This window comes from Trichechus manatus, unplaced genomic scaffold, assembly GCF_000243295.1.
Source record: "Trichechus manatus latirostris isolate Lorelei unplaced genomic scaffold, TriManLat1.0 scaffold00071, whole genome shotgun sequence".
NCBI classification, from domain to species: domain Eukaryota; kingdom Metazoa; phylum Chordata; class Mammalia; order Sirenia; family Trichechidae; genus Trichechus; species Trichechus manatus.
Window position 1 is genome coordinate 1,975,738 of NW_004444007.1, and position 17,538 is coordinate 1,993,275.

General features: G+C 36.8%; 1 protein-coding gene across 4 annotated transcripts in view; it reads right to left on the reverse strand.

Annotated features, from left to right (window-relative positions):
- The window catches only part of PPP3CA (protein phosphatase 3 catalytic subunit alpha), a 363,115-nt gene that overhangs the window by 10,913 nt on the left and 334,664 nt on the right, over positions 1 to 17,538 (reverse strand). For all 4 annotated transcript variants that reach the window (XM_023734723.1, XM_023734721.1, XM_023734722.1 and 1 more), the window contains one exon: positions 6,690 to 6,774. In XM_023734723.1, coding sequence (XP_023590491.1) covers positions 6,690 to 6,774 — 85 coding nt within the window. The remainder of the gene's footprint in view (positions 1 to 6,689; positions 6,775 to 17,538) is intronic.

Genomic DNA, 17,538 nt, shown 5'->3' on the forward strand with positions numbered 1-17,538 from the left:
TGTAGTGTGTGCTGTCCTTCCCTTCACCTAAGATAACTCTTACCTACTATCTAGTTAGTAAATAACCGTCACCCTCTCTCCCCACCCTTGTAACCATCAAAGAATGTTTTATTTCGTGTTTAAACCTTTTCTTGAGTTCTTATAATAGTGGTCTTATACAATATTTGTCTTTCTGTGACTGACTAAATTCACTCAGCATAGTGAGTTCCAGCTTCCTCCATGTTATGTTTCACGGCTTCATAGTTCTTTATCGCTGCGTAGTATTCCATTGTGTGGATATACCATAATTTGTTTATCCATTTGTCCGTTGATGGGCACCTAGGTTGTTTTCATCTTTTTGCTATTGTGAACAGTGCTGCGATGAACATGGGTGTGCATATATCTATTTGTGTGACGGCTCTTATTTCTCTAGGATATATTCCAAGCAGCAGGATAGCTGGATCATATGCACCACCATCATCTCTTACTTGAATTATTACAGCAGTATCTTAACTGGTCTCTTTGCTGCACCTTTGTCACATTCTTCACTCCTTCCTCCCACATCCATTCTCAGTACAGTAGCCAGGTTGAGCCTTTTAATACTTCTATCAGGTCCTGCCACTTCTCTATTCAAAACTCTCTAACAGCTTCCCATCTCATTAAGGGTGAAAGGCAAAATCTTTTCAAGGTCCTAAACCAGTAAACCAGTTGCTGTCAAGTTGACTCCAACTCATGGTGACCCCATGTGGGTCAGAGTAGAACTGTGCTCCACCAGGTTTTCAATGGCTGATTTTTCAGAAATAGATCACCAGGACTTTCTTTTGAGGCACCTGTGGGTGGACTTGAACCTTCCACCTTTTGGTTAGCAGCTGAGTGCATTAACTATCTGCACAACCCAGGAACTCCTTACAATGTCCTACAAGGGCCTATAAAAACTAGCCCCGGTCCACACTCTCTCACTCTTACCCATCTCTCAAACCACATTGCCTGTAGTGTCCACTTTCCTCCAACACACTCAGCACACTCCCCGCTCAGGGCACTGCACTTGCTTTCCCTCCGTCTCACATTCTTCCCTCAGTATTTGTGTAGCTCATTCCCTTTCTGCCTTCAAATCTCTTCTTAAATGTCTCCTTCTAAGTGAGGACACTATCTAAAATAAAGTTCACCTCTATGCTCCCTGTCTCCCGTGTCTATTTTCTGTTTTACTCAAAGCACTTATCACCATCTAAAAACTATAAAGTTGATTTGTTTAGTTATATATTTTTGGTCTTCACTGTCTAGCACATTCCACCCTAGCTAGGCAAGCTGCATGAGAACAGGGATTTGTCTTCTTTGTTGCTGTATCCACAGTGCCTAAGATTAGAAGAATATCTGTTACACAGTCAACTTTCAAACAATATTTACTGAAACAATGAGTGAAAGGAAAACAGAATGGCAATGTTAATCAATACTTTAGATTTCAGTATCTTTTACTGCAGGGTTAACTTTAAAATATTAGGTTTGAGATGGTGAATTAATCACTGTTTACTTTCACACAGATATCTCCACCTTTTGAGGTTTCTGCTGTCACATCATATAGATCGCATGAATAAATATCTTAAATGCTAATATGTGGTTTTGGAAAAATTGGGAGTATCTCAAAAGATATGAACACGTTCTTCCTTTATATTCAAATTTAGTATCAGGCTTTAATGTCATGAATGACTACAATTCCTCTATATAAAATTTTGGTATTAAGTCTCATATTAAACATGGGACTGGTCAAACAAAACAAAAATGAAAATCTATAATGCTTGGGCAAGATCAATGGAATTATTATTTTTATACCTAAAAACATTTGTTCATAATTTGGAATTTTTTTTAACCTTCAAAATTTTAATTTTGTAGCAACAGTAGAAAGATCTGTTTTGGAAAATCACAGCTTTGGAATCATTCTCACTTTGGCTAAAATCCTGCTCATATGGCTTAGAGTAAGCTGTTTAACTTTTCTGAGCTTCAGGTTCCCCATCATTTGAAGATTAAATAATACCTTGTATATAAAAAGTTTAGCACAGAATATGGTCATTTTCCTTCCTTCCTTGCTCCTTTTCCTTTTTCTCTAAACCATATTCCTTCCCTCCCTATATTCTGTCTGCCACTCCTGCCTCACACAGAAGCCATGCTCTCAAAGGCTTCCAGTAGCAATCTCATTTCTCATTTCCAACAATCTCTGCTGAGTTCTCATTCAAAATGGCATCTCTGCGGTATTTGCTACTAATGACCATGTCTTCCTTCTTGAAAGACTTTTTGCTCCTAGGTTTTGTGACACTTTATTTGCTGGTCCTCCTTGTTCTTCTCAGATATTGCCTTCTCAGTACTTTAACTGTTCTTTTTCATCTGCCCCTAGGCATATGCTTTCCAATATGGTAGCCACCAGCCACATGTAGCTCTTAAGCACTTGAAACATGGCTCGTCTGAGTTGACATGTGCTGTTAGTGTGAAATACACACCAGATTTTAATATTTAGTATGAAAAGAAGAATGTAAAATATCTCTTTAATAAGTTTTATATTGATTACATGTTAAAATGATAACACTGTGGATATCTGCAAAATAGAATATATTATTAAAATTAATTTCACTTACTTCTTTCTACTCCTTTTACTGTGGTAGCTCTAGAAAATGTAAAATTACATATGTAGCTTGCATTACATTTCTATTCTAAAGCTGTGTTCCAGAGGATTCTCTGGCTTCTTTCTCCCACCTTCACTCTCTCCCTTAGAAAGACCACCCACTTCTGCTGCTTCAGTCTCGTATCTGCATCTCTAGCCCCCTACAGCTGCATCTCTAGCCCCCACCTCTCTCTGAAGCTCCGGGGCAGAATTTCTAACTGCCTCTACACGAATGTTCTGCCAGAACATTTTCTCATGTTCTGTTTTCTTATGTTTCCAGAGGGAAAATGTGCCAAATTCAACTTATCCTACTCCTCTCGATAAATAAGAAGCACAAATACTTCTTCTTTCTTAGAAAACACATTACCATATTATCAATTGCATAGGCTAGAACCTCTCTGATATATTCTTGGATTATTTCCTCTCTCTCATCACCCTCTGCATAGGTCAGGGTTCTTGTAGCAAACAGAAGAATCTACTCTGGCTAATTTCAACAGTAGAGAGATGTATTAAAGACTATCAGAGAGCTCACAGAAACGAGAACCAGAGTTGGATACTCTGCAGCTAGGAACAGTTCCTGTCCACTTTGCGGGATCTGCTCCAGAAACGCTGCCTAAGCAATACCTAAGGACACACTAAAGCTGTGCAGTTAGCCCCCAAAATGCTGAAGCAGAAGTCCTTCCATTGCTAGCCCTGCAGATTCCACACCTGACAGAGGAATTACCTTCAACACTTGCTGCTTCCTTACAACGCTCATCTAAAACAGAAGTCTTACGTGCATTGATCTGATTGCTGGATCCTAGGCAATATGCCTGCCCCCTCCCTGCACAGGGTTGCTTAAAGACCCTTTTCTGGTGCCTTTATAATGTTGCAAATTACTCAAACGTAAGGAATGTGTCGGGCAGGTATATCTAACAAAGTTGCATCACCGTACACATTCATTCACTACGTATTAAAAATTTAGCTTCAAAAATTCCTTCTATTTGTCCCTTCCTTTGAATCTTTCCTCTTATAGCCTAGTTCAGCATATTTTGTTTGGATTATTTCAATAACATCCTAAATGTTCCTCCTGTCACCAATAACCCATCTTGCTATCCAATCTACGCGCTCCAACTGAAACATATATCTCTAAACCTGGGTTAGAGCATGCCTCCCATTCTGTGTAAATCATTTTATGACTCCTCACTGCCTACAGAAAAACAATTTAATACTTTACCCTGGCACTTAAGGCCTGCAAGAGTTTGGACGTAAGTATATTTTCAGCCTTATCATTCACTAGAAGAATACTCAGTTCACTTTCAGGTAAGATTCTCATCAGTTGGGTGACTTTGGACAAGTTGCTTGGCCCCTCTTCGTTTCCATTTCCTCACCGTAAAATGAGTAAATGCGATGTTGCAAATTTGCTGTGTGGATTACCGTAAAATGTGTATAATATGCAAGCGCACAGTCTGGCACTTAGCAAGCACCCAATAAAATAATGTCATTGATAATTACTTTTAAGACCAAGTGACTGTGTTCCTGATTATTTCTAATCCTCTAGGAATGTCTTCACCATAATTCTCCACCTAAAGGAATACTGCTTATCTCTCATGCACTCACTCTTCCAATGTCAATCTCTTCATGAACTTCCTGTTCACTCCTTCCTGTCCTCTTCCATAGCAGAGCGCTTGTTCATGTACTTGGCACACATTTCACTGTCTTACATTAGTTTATTGTTTATATGCTTGTCATACTAAATTGATACCAGGTTGTGTAACTCAGTACATGGTATACACTAAATGTTCAATCATTACTAAGTTTATCTTTCTTTTCTCTGGATATGATCCTCCTGTGTTCTGCAAATTTGCTACAGATGCTTTTATTATAGAAAAGCAATTTTACATATATATATATTTTCTGATAGCATTCATGAATCCTCACACAAATTTTACAAATGTATAATAAATACATGGAACATATACTTTATATCACATTTTTATATTTATATGGATACCTCCTCGAGTAGTAACAAAATTATCTTTTGAAATTTCCTATCAGTATACGCAATCTTACTCAATTCGCTGATCATGACTGGGTTCAAATGACCCATTTCTCATCTGGGAATAATTACATCTTGTGTGCTAACAGGCAGGGGGCTGGAGGGACTTTCCAATTTCAGGACATACATACCATCCTATGATTCTATAGCATTGCTCCTACCACCTTCATGTGGCTTGAAATCCCACAGACATGGAAACAATTATTTATATAAGAAAGATTTCTTTTTTCTTCCTAAATGTACTTTCACATGGAAATTCTGGAGCTGTTTATACTTCCCCTAGCAAAGACTTCAGAAAGAAAAAGAAATTAGAGTGTTTATTACTAAGTCTGAGGCACAATAAATAAACAAGCGTTCATGCAGAGGTACCGGCTGAGCTAAAGATCTTTACATAGTCCTCTGCCCCCACAGGACATTTTTCTAGCCACACAGGCCTTCTTGCTGGTCCTCAAATATGCTGACCTTGTTTTTGTCTAAGGGTCTTTGCACCTGCTATTCCTTTTGCCTTGAACCAAAAATACCAAGCCCATTGCCATCAAGTTGATTTTGACTCATAGCAACTCAGTAAGACAGAGTAGACCTGCCCCATAGGGTTTCCAAGGCTGTAAATCTTTCCAGAGGCAGACTGCTACATTTTTCCCCCACAGAGTGGCTAGTGGGTTCAAACCGCTGACCTTTTGGTTAGCAGCTGAGCACTTTAACCACTGCTCCACCAGGGATCCTCTTGCCTTGAACAGCCTACCCCACATCTTCATGAAGGTCATTGTCCCACTTGTTCAGATGCCATCACTCAGAAATTCTTTGTTTACTATGTACTAAAATATGTGCATTATCTCCCACTTGTTATTCCCCTATACTGTTTTATTTATTTCTTTATGGTACAATATCAGTGCTTTAAGTTTAATTATACTTTTTTATTGAATGAATTAGTGAACAAGTCATGACAGTTTAGTTAGGAATGTAGAACATAAGAACAAAGGTAGCCTCATTTACTAGGCTGTAGGGAGTAACAATTCTCTATTTTTAGCTTTAACACGACTTTGTGATTGGGCTGGCTACCATAGAGATATTACTTTGATTTGGTGTCTTTGAGATGTTAAAGCTTTCATACTTCTCATGGCTCCTTGCTTTCTGTATCAAGTCATTTAGTTACCCCTTAGCAACCCTACCAGCAAGACAGAAATCGCAAAAGGAGAAATCAAAACAGCCAGTATAGCTTACTCCATGAGTAAGAGTTGAGACAAAAATTTGGCAAAAATCACACTATGAAATTATACAATATAAAGATGTAATTTCCCTAAGGTATTCCTATTTACCCTTGTTAACATGTATGACTGTAAAATGACTGTATAATTTTTACATATGAACATACTGTATTTTAATTTTTTGAAGAAAAATATAGTTACTCTGTATTATCTAGGAAGACATAATTTAAGGAAAGAAATGTGTAGTTAATTACCTTCAAGAAAATTTTTGTTTTCTAAATCCATGCTTAATAATAATAGCACGATTCATGGTCTATTTAAAAAATAAACCACTGCATGGGAATTAAAGCATTAAGTAACTATTTTTTCCCTCTCAGTGATTTATTAGAATAATAGAGATTAGTGTGAATAAGCTTTATGGTTAATGTTCATTAACCATACCTAGTGAATGCACCTAATAAATTCATCTTTTACCATGGAGCCAGAATGAAAAATAAAAAAGATTACAATGGCTTTCCGGTTTGATGAGATGTTCAGTCTATTGTGAAACAAATGTATTAAAGTCCTGTAGCAAATAGCGGGGAAAAATGTGAAGCAATCCATTTATAGAGAGGCTTTCTTTACAGAAATAATTTAGTAGATTTCAATTTGACTAAAACAGCGAGAAACAAACAATTCCATTTAAAGGAAAAAAATAATTAAGAAAACGCAAACATTTTCCAGTAAAATATTTAAATTATCAGATTAAAGTATTAAAATATTTATTAAGAGACATAATAAATGAAACAGAAAAGACACAGTGGAAAAATGATCCCACCTTAGAACTGAGAACACCCTGGCCATTTTGCCTATTGCTCGGATCTTGTTCCTTATCACCTCCTTCCGGGCTGCAGCTGTTGCTCCTATAGTTTAAAACAGAAACTCAGGTAGTCAGTGACTTTTTATCTAACTACAATTATTTCACAGATTTACATATTTATATATATTACAAATTTACATGTTGTTGTTGTTAGGTGCCACTGAGTTGGTTCTGACTCATAGTGACCCCACGTACAACAGAACGAAACGCTGCCCAGTCCGGTGCCATCCTCACAATCATGGCTATGTTTCAGCCCAACAAATTTACATATATATACACATATAACAGAACCCTGGTGGCACAGTGGTTAAGAGCTTGGCCGCTAACCGAAAGGTCGGTGGTTCGAACCCACTAGCCACTCCACAGGAGACAGATGTGGCATTCTGCTTCCGTAAAGATCACAGCCTTGGAAACCCTGAGGATCAGTTCTATTCTGCTCCACAGTGTCGCTATGCACTGGAATCAACTCGATGGCAGTTGCTATGAGTTGGAATTGACTCGATGGCAATGGGTATAACAAACTGTAGTAAGCAAAACTCGTTTTTTTCCTAAGAGGTTTATTTTAAAGTTTAAAATCTATGCTTTTGGTCATCAGTACTTGGATGTGATTCTTAGGAGGTCTCCACAATGCCAAAGAGCAACTTTTGAGATTTCCAAGTGGAGCTGGGTGGGGAGTTAACTGAGCAGAGAGAAATAGGAGCTCTTCTTATTGAGTTTCCCTTCTCTTCTGTTTATACAAAGACAAAGAGCATGCACAGGCAAGAAGAGCTATGTTACTCATCAGGATCTTCTGCTCACTTCCAAGTTCCATGGTGGGAAATCTACTTTAGGAAACTTCTTTTTCAAAAGTTTACCACTGAAGTTATCAAACTAGGGAGCCTCTTAACTCTTCCTTGGAACATAGTTTGCATTATTTAATGGTCATAAATCATTTATTTTAGCATTTGCTACTCTTAAACTCTTTTTGGTTGGTTCATGAGTTCTAGAGAAAAAAGTGAAAAACTACAGAACTGAATTTGGTGAGAGACAGTGGCACAGGGTTTATATTTTAGTACTTAAGTAAAAAGTTATACATGCGTTTGGATAAATGTCATTTATTACATTTTTTAAATGAAAAAAAATTCAATCTACATAGGCTATTGTTCCTAATCAGTTGCTGCTGAGTCAGTTCTGACTCATGGTGATCAAATGTGTGTCAGAGTAGAATTGTGCTCTACAGGGTTTTCAATGACTGATTTTTTGGAAGTAGATCACCAGGTCTTTCTTCGGAGGCATTTCTAGGTGGACTGGAACCTCTAACCTTTTGGTTAGTAGCCAAGTAAGTTAACCTTTTGCACTACACAGGGACTCCATTGTTACTATAAACATTTTTATTTTAACCATGATTTTTAAAATATTTATGTATAATCTTTAATAAATTCATTTTATTATTTTTTAAATTAAATTCCCAAGGTACATTTGGAGAAGTGCAGAACACAGAAAAATACCTCTCTTCTTAAGATTTTATAATCCGATGCAAAGGGATAAGGTATCCTTTCTATAGATTACATGAAACTCTGTAGAAAGCATTAAAGCAAGGAAATTGTCTTTCATATTCCACTGTTACTAATAGAAATACAACAAAATATTCTTTTCAGACAATACCAGAAATGTTTCCAATCTGAATGAACAGTCTCAGTCACGTAATTTGTTCAGAGACTGTAGTCTATAGGTGGTAATTGGTATACGTTTCAGTCTTTTAATCTGTGAAAAGAACAAGCTTTCTGTCCTTTTTGAAGGAAAGATTTCTGCTGTTTTCCTCACAGGGCTTTTATGAATGTGATCTGAAATCTTTTTTGTTCTTGATAAAGGTCAAACAATTAATCACCATCCTAATACTTCTACGAGAAAGAAAATCTGTACCAACACTCTCACAATCTTGAAATGGTTAGAGAGGTCACTGCTTTTCTTTCCACTCCAAGAAAGGGAAATCGTAACCCTTCAATGGGCCACTTTCTTCCCCTGGATGGCTTAATTTGTTAAAAGTTATGCTAATACACACCCATCTTGTGGTGCACAGGTGTTCTCCAGGTGTGTACCAGTGAATTTGCTTCCCCTACTTCCTCTGTGACCTGAAATCCCTCAAAGAGCCTGCATTTTTGTTCGCTGCCACCTGTCTTGCGGCAATCACACCACAAGGTACCTCCCAACATATCTGAGAGCAGGATTTGTCATTGCCAGCTATTCTGGCTGCAAACGTGTGAAGCAACTTTAAATCCATGTGGGAGAAAGCCATTCTCTAATTGAGCCTTTCTGATAATCAAGTTGAACCATGGACTCTCATTCATTTCAGTTCCTTAAGCTATTACTCTATTGGCTAGAACACTACAAGGAAAAATCGGGTATGTGTAGGATCCTTGCCTCAAGTCTTACTCTGAGTTTTGAACAATATTTGTTTCTATGATTTGTAGTTAAGATTCATAAAGAATCTTTACAATAAATCTATACAATAAATCCTGTCTTGGAGATCAACTTAAAAGTGAATTTTCTGTGCTTAGATTTTATATGATTAATGATCAAGTGGCCACTAAAGGATTTTTTTTTTTTAAAGTCAGATGGCAAATGGTCTCCCTAAGGTGGTTTTCCTATAATTTTTTTTCATAATATTCCTTACATTATATATTTTATTTTCTGGAATAAATTAACACTACTTACACAAAAGACACCTTATCAAAGGATTCTTAGGATTTAACAAACATGATTACAAGAATTATTGTGGATACTAGCTACTTTTAGGATAAAAGTAAATTGAGATAAAAAGTATAGGCAGATAAAAGTAAGGCGATGGATCGCCTGTTCAGTTAAATGCTGCTTTCGATTTAACATTTTGCTAATACTACTCTGTGTGGCGCAGTGATTAAGAACTTGGCTGCTAGCCAAAAGGTCGGCAGTTCGAATCCACCGGCTGCTCTTAGAAACACTATGGAGCGGTTCTACTGTCCTATAGGGTTGCCATGAGTTGGAATCGACTCAACAGCAACAGATTTGGTTTTGGTTTTTTATTCTATGTAATATTTCTTTTCTGACTGATCCAATCTACTCAGAGCTCATGATGTGCTGAGTAAGGGGTAAGATAGATTCTGATGCTCTCTAGTAAACAATATGGCCAGATCATACACTCAATCCTACAGACACAAAGAATAGTAAATGTGGGGGACCTCCAAAAATGGTGACTATATTTCTAAGCACAACAAAAAAAGCAGCAAGAAAGAGTGAACTACATGTATTTGAGGTAAACAAGAAGGGGAATACATAAAACCAAATAAGTAAAAAATATATACGAAGTATAATCTCACAGAAAACTTCCAATAAAGGACTTGTAAAAACCACAACCAGAGCAAAGAAAAACAAGAAAATGAGTTGGAAAAGAAAGAAAATAAATCATACAGAGCTGCAATTCTCTGCTCAGTGTGCGCTGAGGCTCAGAAATGCTTGAATACTGACTTTTAAATGTAAAATGAACATTTTGACAGTCAGGGCAATTATACCACTCATTTCTTCAGATCGAATGAATTCCTGGAAAGCATGTAACATGTCTTCTACTTTATGATACATAGTTGTGCTCCCAACAAATAGTGAGTCACTGCATATTACTGCATCTTTCTTACTGGAAAAATGCTCTTTTTACATTTCTTTATAACCCAGATATGACATTTTATTACCCCCTTCATAAAATTAGAGTATGTTTACTTAGAAAGTCAAGTAACCTGACCATAGACAGACAAAAGAGACAGTAAAACTAGTCTTTGAAAAGTTTTACCGTGAGAAATACCTTCAACATTTTCCAAATAACCAAAATCAAAATTAAACTAATACCACACATTTATAACCTCACAAAAATTTTTAAGTATATAAATAAAACATCTGATTTAATATGTAATTTAACCTGAAAGAGCTGAAAAATGGATAGAATTAAGTTCAGATGTAAAGGTCCTTGTACTTAGTATTGCTGTCTTTGGTTTTTCATACTTTCCAGAGATCGCATAAACTTTTTCAAATACTTATGTTCCACTGCAAGTCCTCACAGTCTACAATTCAGTAGGAAGTTCAAGGAAAAATGCATGCTTTTCAGACTTTTACAAGCTGCAACATGCAAATACAATGTCATATTCAGCATTCTTGGTACTTCATCTGTTTAAGCTGTGGAAATGGTACCATAGTGGCTCAAATTAAAATTCAGTATATTAAATAATGAAGGCACACAAAACACTTTTTGCATTAAAATTGTAGTAGCTATCTTTCATTAGGAAGAACATAATAATTTAGTTCAACTTGAAAAGTCCAAAACTGAAAGGCAATATTTTATATCTTAAAAAAAAATTACTCATTTTAAATAGAATTTCATTTTGTGTCTACATTCAAATAATTATCACTCCTCTTTTGGGCTTCTCTTCAGCTTTTAAGTCCCAATCTTCTTTAATGCCTGGGTGTTATGCTCCTATATCCAGAATCTAGGCAGCCCTATACACTCAATTTTCCTCAAAGTGGGGGAGGATAATGTATACATCAAGGGAATCTTTAAAGATTTGCTTTTAACATGTGTCCTTCCTGCCCTTAACTTAGCACCTTGCTGACTTCTCATGAAGTTTTAAAGGTATCTATGCCAAGTGGCCTGCTGGGTGCGTGCTGCATCCCCACAGGGTGGCTCTCAGCCTCTGAAGGGAACCGGAAATCAAAAGACAAAGGGCCAAGTGCTGGGGTGAGAAGACTCTTACCACATATGCTGTCTGCCAGGCATTACAGATGCTGGGTCTGTCATCCAGCTCACAGTTACCACCTGCTGTGCTACTACTATAAATTCCTCACTTTAACTGAATTAGGGGTGTGCAGAAAGTGTTATGCAGAAGACACCCTACTACCCAAATCATTCATTCATCGAGCATTCACATTAATCCTATCCAGTGTAGCCTGCCATGTGCTAGCTACTAACAACAGAAATATGAATAAGACATGGTCTCTGCTGTTGAATGACCACAACGGACTGTGACAAACATTAAAGTAGAAGTAGTTGCTGGAGCTGGTTTCTGCCAGCTGGAGAGCATATACTGAACACATCTCTTTTTGACTCCATGTTCAGTAAGTTCATGTTGGCAGCTTGAAATCAGCCACAGTGGGAGAATTTACACTATGGAATACAAATGCTACAAACCGATGTTAAACATTTACCAGTACACCACGGGAAGCAGGTGCTAATTGTCTATTAGAGGCACAAGAGAAATTTTCACCAAAAAGGTGAAAGCTGAAGGGTCTTGAAGGATAAGAATCAAAGGGTAAGGAGGAGGGGAATGGCATTGTCCATAGAAGGGAGTTTTCACATGTGGAGGCAGCAGCGACCCATGTTATGTTCAAATGATGTGAGAAGTCTGGTGTGAAAGCACTAGAGTGAGGGGAGGGTGAGAAGAAAAGCAGGAAATGCCTGTGGCTAAATTGTAAAGGCTTTAGTATGGCAGTGCATGCAAATAAGGAGCTCAGACAGCTTAAATGTAACAGATAAACAGAACTGGCTTCTAATACTTATTGCATAACCTTAAGCTAATTACTTAGCCTTTCTGAGCCTCAACTTCCTTATTTATAAAATTGAGACCATGAAATATATCTCATAAGGTTGTGGCAGCAATCAAATGAAGTAGTATAAGTGAAGTGCGTTGTCCATTTGGTAGCCACTGGCCAAGTGTGGCTATTTAAATTTAAGCTAATTTGAAGTAAATAAAATTAAGCATCATTCAGTTTCTCGGTTACAACAGCCACAGTTCAAGTGCTTACTCATCACACATGGCTACTGACTACTGTATTGGACAATGCAGAAACAGAACATTTCCATCACTGCAAAAGGTTCTATTTTATAGCAATTGTTTTATAGGGTACTTATAATTATATAATAATTATGTTGTAGCTTTATTTGTACTATTGTTTTTAAATTTCAGCAAAATTGCTGTTGAGTTGATTCCAACTCATGGTGACCTCATATATGTCAGAGCAGAACTGTGTTCCATAGGGTTTTTAATGGCTGATTTTTTGGAAGTAGATCACCAGGCCTTTCTTCCAAGGTGCCTCTGGGTGGACTCAAACTACTGAACTTTTGGTTAGTAGCCAAGTGTGCTAACCATTTAGACCACTCAGGGACTCCTCAGCAAGATTAGTCTGGTGCTATTTTGGAGAACGAAGTACAAAAGGAAGACACTGGAGGCAGGGAGATGTGGTGGCTATAGTCATAATACAGTAGGAACTTTTGCCAAGGTTGTGGAGTAGAGATGACGAGTGAACAGACTGAATCACATTTCTGAGACAGAAGCAATAGGATTTAGTAGCTGATTGACTAGAAGAGAGAGAAGACTTCTTTAGGATAATTCCAAGGGAACAGATAAATTGACATTTTGTTAAGGGAACCAGGGAATATAGGGAGAAAAGAAGATTTAGGTAGGGGGAAAAAAGAGTATGAGTTCAGTTAAGTTTAAGATGCTTGTGAATTTTAGGAGAAAATATGATTCTTTGGTTCAAAAGTAGAATACACTTGGACAGTATTAACCAGTGCATGGTAGGTGATGGCTATTACAAACTTTCCTAAAGATAATAACATTGAAAATAGAAGGCAAACAGGGTAGGACCTTGGGGGATTAACCAGAGGAGGAACAAACAGTGAAAGGTACTTACGGGGAACAGACAGAGAGGTAAGAAGAATATCAAGAAACCAAAGATTTTTAAGAAGTAAGGAATGGTCCACAATGTCATCTGCTACAAAGGGATCAAATAAGAAAGGAACTAAAAAGGTGTCATTGGATTGTGCAATTTTCAGACCACTGAAACATTAAGAAATAACAATATTTAAAGAGTCTGGTGGGAAGGGAGACGGGTGCTGCAGTATAGGGTGTGAATGGAAGTTGAGAAAGTAAGGACTATGAGGAAACTATGCTTAGCCACAATGAGGTAGCACAACACACCCATCAGAATGATAAAAATTAAAGACCGACAACAACAAACGTTGGTAAGGATATGGAGTAACCAGAAATCTCACGTGTTGTTGATGAGAATGTAAATCGGTACAAAAGCACTTTGGAAAGAAGTCTGGCAGTTTCTTATAAAACTAAACAGCAAACTCACTCCTAGGTATGAAAGTATCATGCCCACAACAGAACTTGCACAAGAACGTTTGCAGCAGCTTTATTCCTAATAGTCAGAAACTGGAAGCATTCCAGATGTCCCGCAAAGGAGAATGGATAAACAAACTCCAGTACATTCATAAGTGGAATAATACTCAGCAAGGAAAAAAAAAAAAGGAATGAACTACTGATTCATGCAGCAACATGGATAAATCTCAAAGCATGATGCTGATAAATCAGCCGCTGAAGGGAAATGGCACAAACAAGTACAAAATGTGTGATTTAATTAACATGAAGTTCTAGAAGAAACAAAACTAATCCATGGTGATAAAAACTTAAAACAGTGGTTGGGGATGGGTGGGTGGGAACTGATTGGAAAGGGGCAGGAGGGAACTTTCTGGGGTGATGGAAATAGTCTATATCCTGATAGAGGATTAGATTCTATGGGTGAACTCACTGACTGGCACACATAATATTTACACACTGTATTTTCGCATGCATGTAAATTTGTATCCATTGGTAAACACTGAACTCTGCTTAATGATCTGCATGCTTAATAGTTTAGTGGTTATGGGTACTGATGTCTGTAACTTATTCTGTCACGTACTTAAAAAGGAAAGAAAAAGATGGACTGATGAATATATAGGGAGACGTATATAGTAAAGCACAAACAGTCAAATGTTAATTGTAGAAAGTGGTAAGTTTGGCAATATAATTCTTTCAACTCTTCTATCAGCCTGAAATGTTTCATAGTAAAATGTGGAAAAATAAAACTACACTTGGAAGAACTTGGCTTTGAAGGAAAAGAGAGAAACAGCTTTGGGAAAAGAGGTCTCTCCCTTCTTCATTTTACACAGGGGTTGCAAGAGTTTGCTGGAAGGAAGCAGAAAGAACTTTCTCACTGTAGTTACATTCTCCCACCTCCCTCTCTAGTCACCTCCAGGGGAAAATTCCACTGCTAAGATTCTGTTTTATATGTCCATTCTAATGGACTCTACTTGGTTTCAATATATTTTTCCAAGAAATGAAGATGATCAGCTACATAAAAATTTATACCCAACCATCTTATAAAGTAGGAATATTTTCATACTGTTAGAATATGAAAAAGTTGCTTTTCAAAAATTATTGTTATTGATTTGTTTTCTCTTTAATGGGAAAATGAGCAAAGCTTTTTGACTTTGTTATTATATTGGCCTCAAGTCTTTTCCTATTATAGGTTTTTCTCTTTAAAGGACTTTACATTAATACAAGTGTATCCACAGCCTATTATTTAAATTAAATATGTTATATAAAAAGTATATATATATATATACCTTTAAATTCCACAAGATTTTATACTTTTTCAAAGGAAAGATATATTTTAAGAGCTATATCTTGCTAATAGACTTCAAATTCCTTTAAACTTTTAACTCAAATTCTGAAAAAATTATTCAGAAGACTCACCACTTTCACACATTTTTAAAAGGTAACAAAGTTCATCTGTAGGAACCTATTCTACTTGAAAATAAAATTTTATCATGATTCATTATTATTGAGCAGAGCTTAGACTTGCTTCCAGATTTTATTTTTCATCAAATAGAGCAATTACTGAATTTGAGTAAAAGCTACTGATGGAACTAAGCATAAGGTATTGAGATAAGAAATATCCTTTGCTGTGTTATATTAAAGACAAAAATTGGTTTGGTTTTCATCTCAAATGAGCACTTTTGAAATACAAGATACAATGCAAAAGACAGAATTTAACTTCAGGAGTTTCTAAAAACCCTTGCATAATTGGTCTTAAGGCTTTTTATAGCTGATGATGAAAATTATGAGTATAGAGACTGCCTTATTTGGTGAAAACACATGTGCCAAATTGGCCCCCATTATTAGGTCATGAGGCCAAACCAGTCCACGTCTTTTCAAAGAGAATAAATGATTCTCTCATGAAAATCACAGTTCCTCTTTATCAGCACACATTTTTACTAATGGATTTTAACCAGTGTTTTTCCATGGTCTTAGAAAACAACTTCTCAGAGCCAGGTAATCTATGTGCTATTATAATCTTCAAACCTCATCTTCCTTTTCACCCTAATTTAGGTTAACAGTAACAAACCCTGAGCTTCTATGTCCCAACAAAGCAATGTTACCAAAGCTTGCTTTGACATCCACCCAGTTTTGTCCTTGGCTGTGAGTTCTGACAAGTGTTTCACTACATCTTCCTACAGCACCAGGCCTTTGAGACCTGGATTTAGGGACAGCACTATATGCACTGGGTAATGGTACTCACTGTAACTTGGAATGGCTTTAGAACTGGGCCTTTATACATTTTTTACTCATACATCCACCAAAGAATATACCCCAGAGAACACTATGCCCCCCTTCAAGTTTAAATAGTTGTAAAATATATAATATTGTAAACACTGACATTTTAAAATAAAATGGCTATGTTGCTGTATTTATACACCAATGGCATATAAATACAATAGCAATTTGATTTCCACTATCGTCCATTTAAAGAAATGTCATTGTATAAACTCTTTATTAATATTTATAAATCTTACATTATTTTTTCTTTGAAAGTATATTTCTGTTTTACTTCCCCAATTTTACTCCCAATAAAAATATTCTATTTGCTTATTTTGGGAGTAAAATAGAATATTTTTATTTATCACAATGTCATATTTTGCTCTCAAAAATGTTTAGAATTTTAAATTAAACATATTTTTAAAAATTTCTTGATAAGGCACTAAATGTTCAAAAATTCGTTCAGAATCACCATTAAAATTATTAGTAGTACATAATTGAGCTAGACAGCACAAATATATGATAATGTGTATAAATATTTAAAAAAAAACATAGAAATAAAATTTTATTGGAATGCCTCCCTTAAGTATAGGAATGTGAGGTAGGTTATGCTGTCTTGATTAAGGAAACTTGCTAGACACTGGGTTTTTCCAATGTTTCCTTGTTTAGTGTTCTAGAAGTTTTCACATCTCAAGACAATGCTCACAGTGTCTAGTGAGATCTAGGTCCTTCTGTTAATTAAAATGGGAGAAAGAAAATTGAGAAAGAGGTGGTGGGAAGGGAGAAGCTACATAAGACCTCCTGCCTCCAGCTCAGGCGAGCTCCCAGGCTGATCGCTTTTAGGAAAGAGGACATATGGAGGCTGAGGATGTGTTTGAGTAACCGCAGCAGTACAAATATCCCAACCTGAAGACTGTTGCTCATCCAGAATTAGGTTATTCCGCTTTCAGAGTTGTTAGTTGTTAGAGGATCTCTTTGACTAGCCAAAAACTTGGGAATCCTACACTGCACATCCACTTAGGGACCAAAGACCCATGGCTATTGAGTTGATTCCAACTCATAGTGACCTGATAGAACAGAGTACAACTGCCCCATAGAGTTTCCAAGGCTGTAATCTTTATGGAAGCAGACTGCCACATCTTTCTCCCACAGAGTGGCTGGTGGGTTCGAATCGCCGTCATTTTGGTTAGCAATTGAGCTCTTAACCACTGTGCCACCGGGGTCCTTCCATTTAGGGACCACCAAAAAAATCCAAACCCATTGTTGAGTCAATTCCGACTCATAACGACCCTATAGGACAGAGTAGAACTGCCCCATAAGGTTTCCAGGGAGCACCTAGTAGATTCAAACTTCCAACCTTTTAGTTAGGAGCCGAACTCTTAACC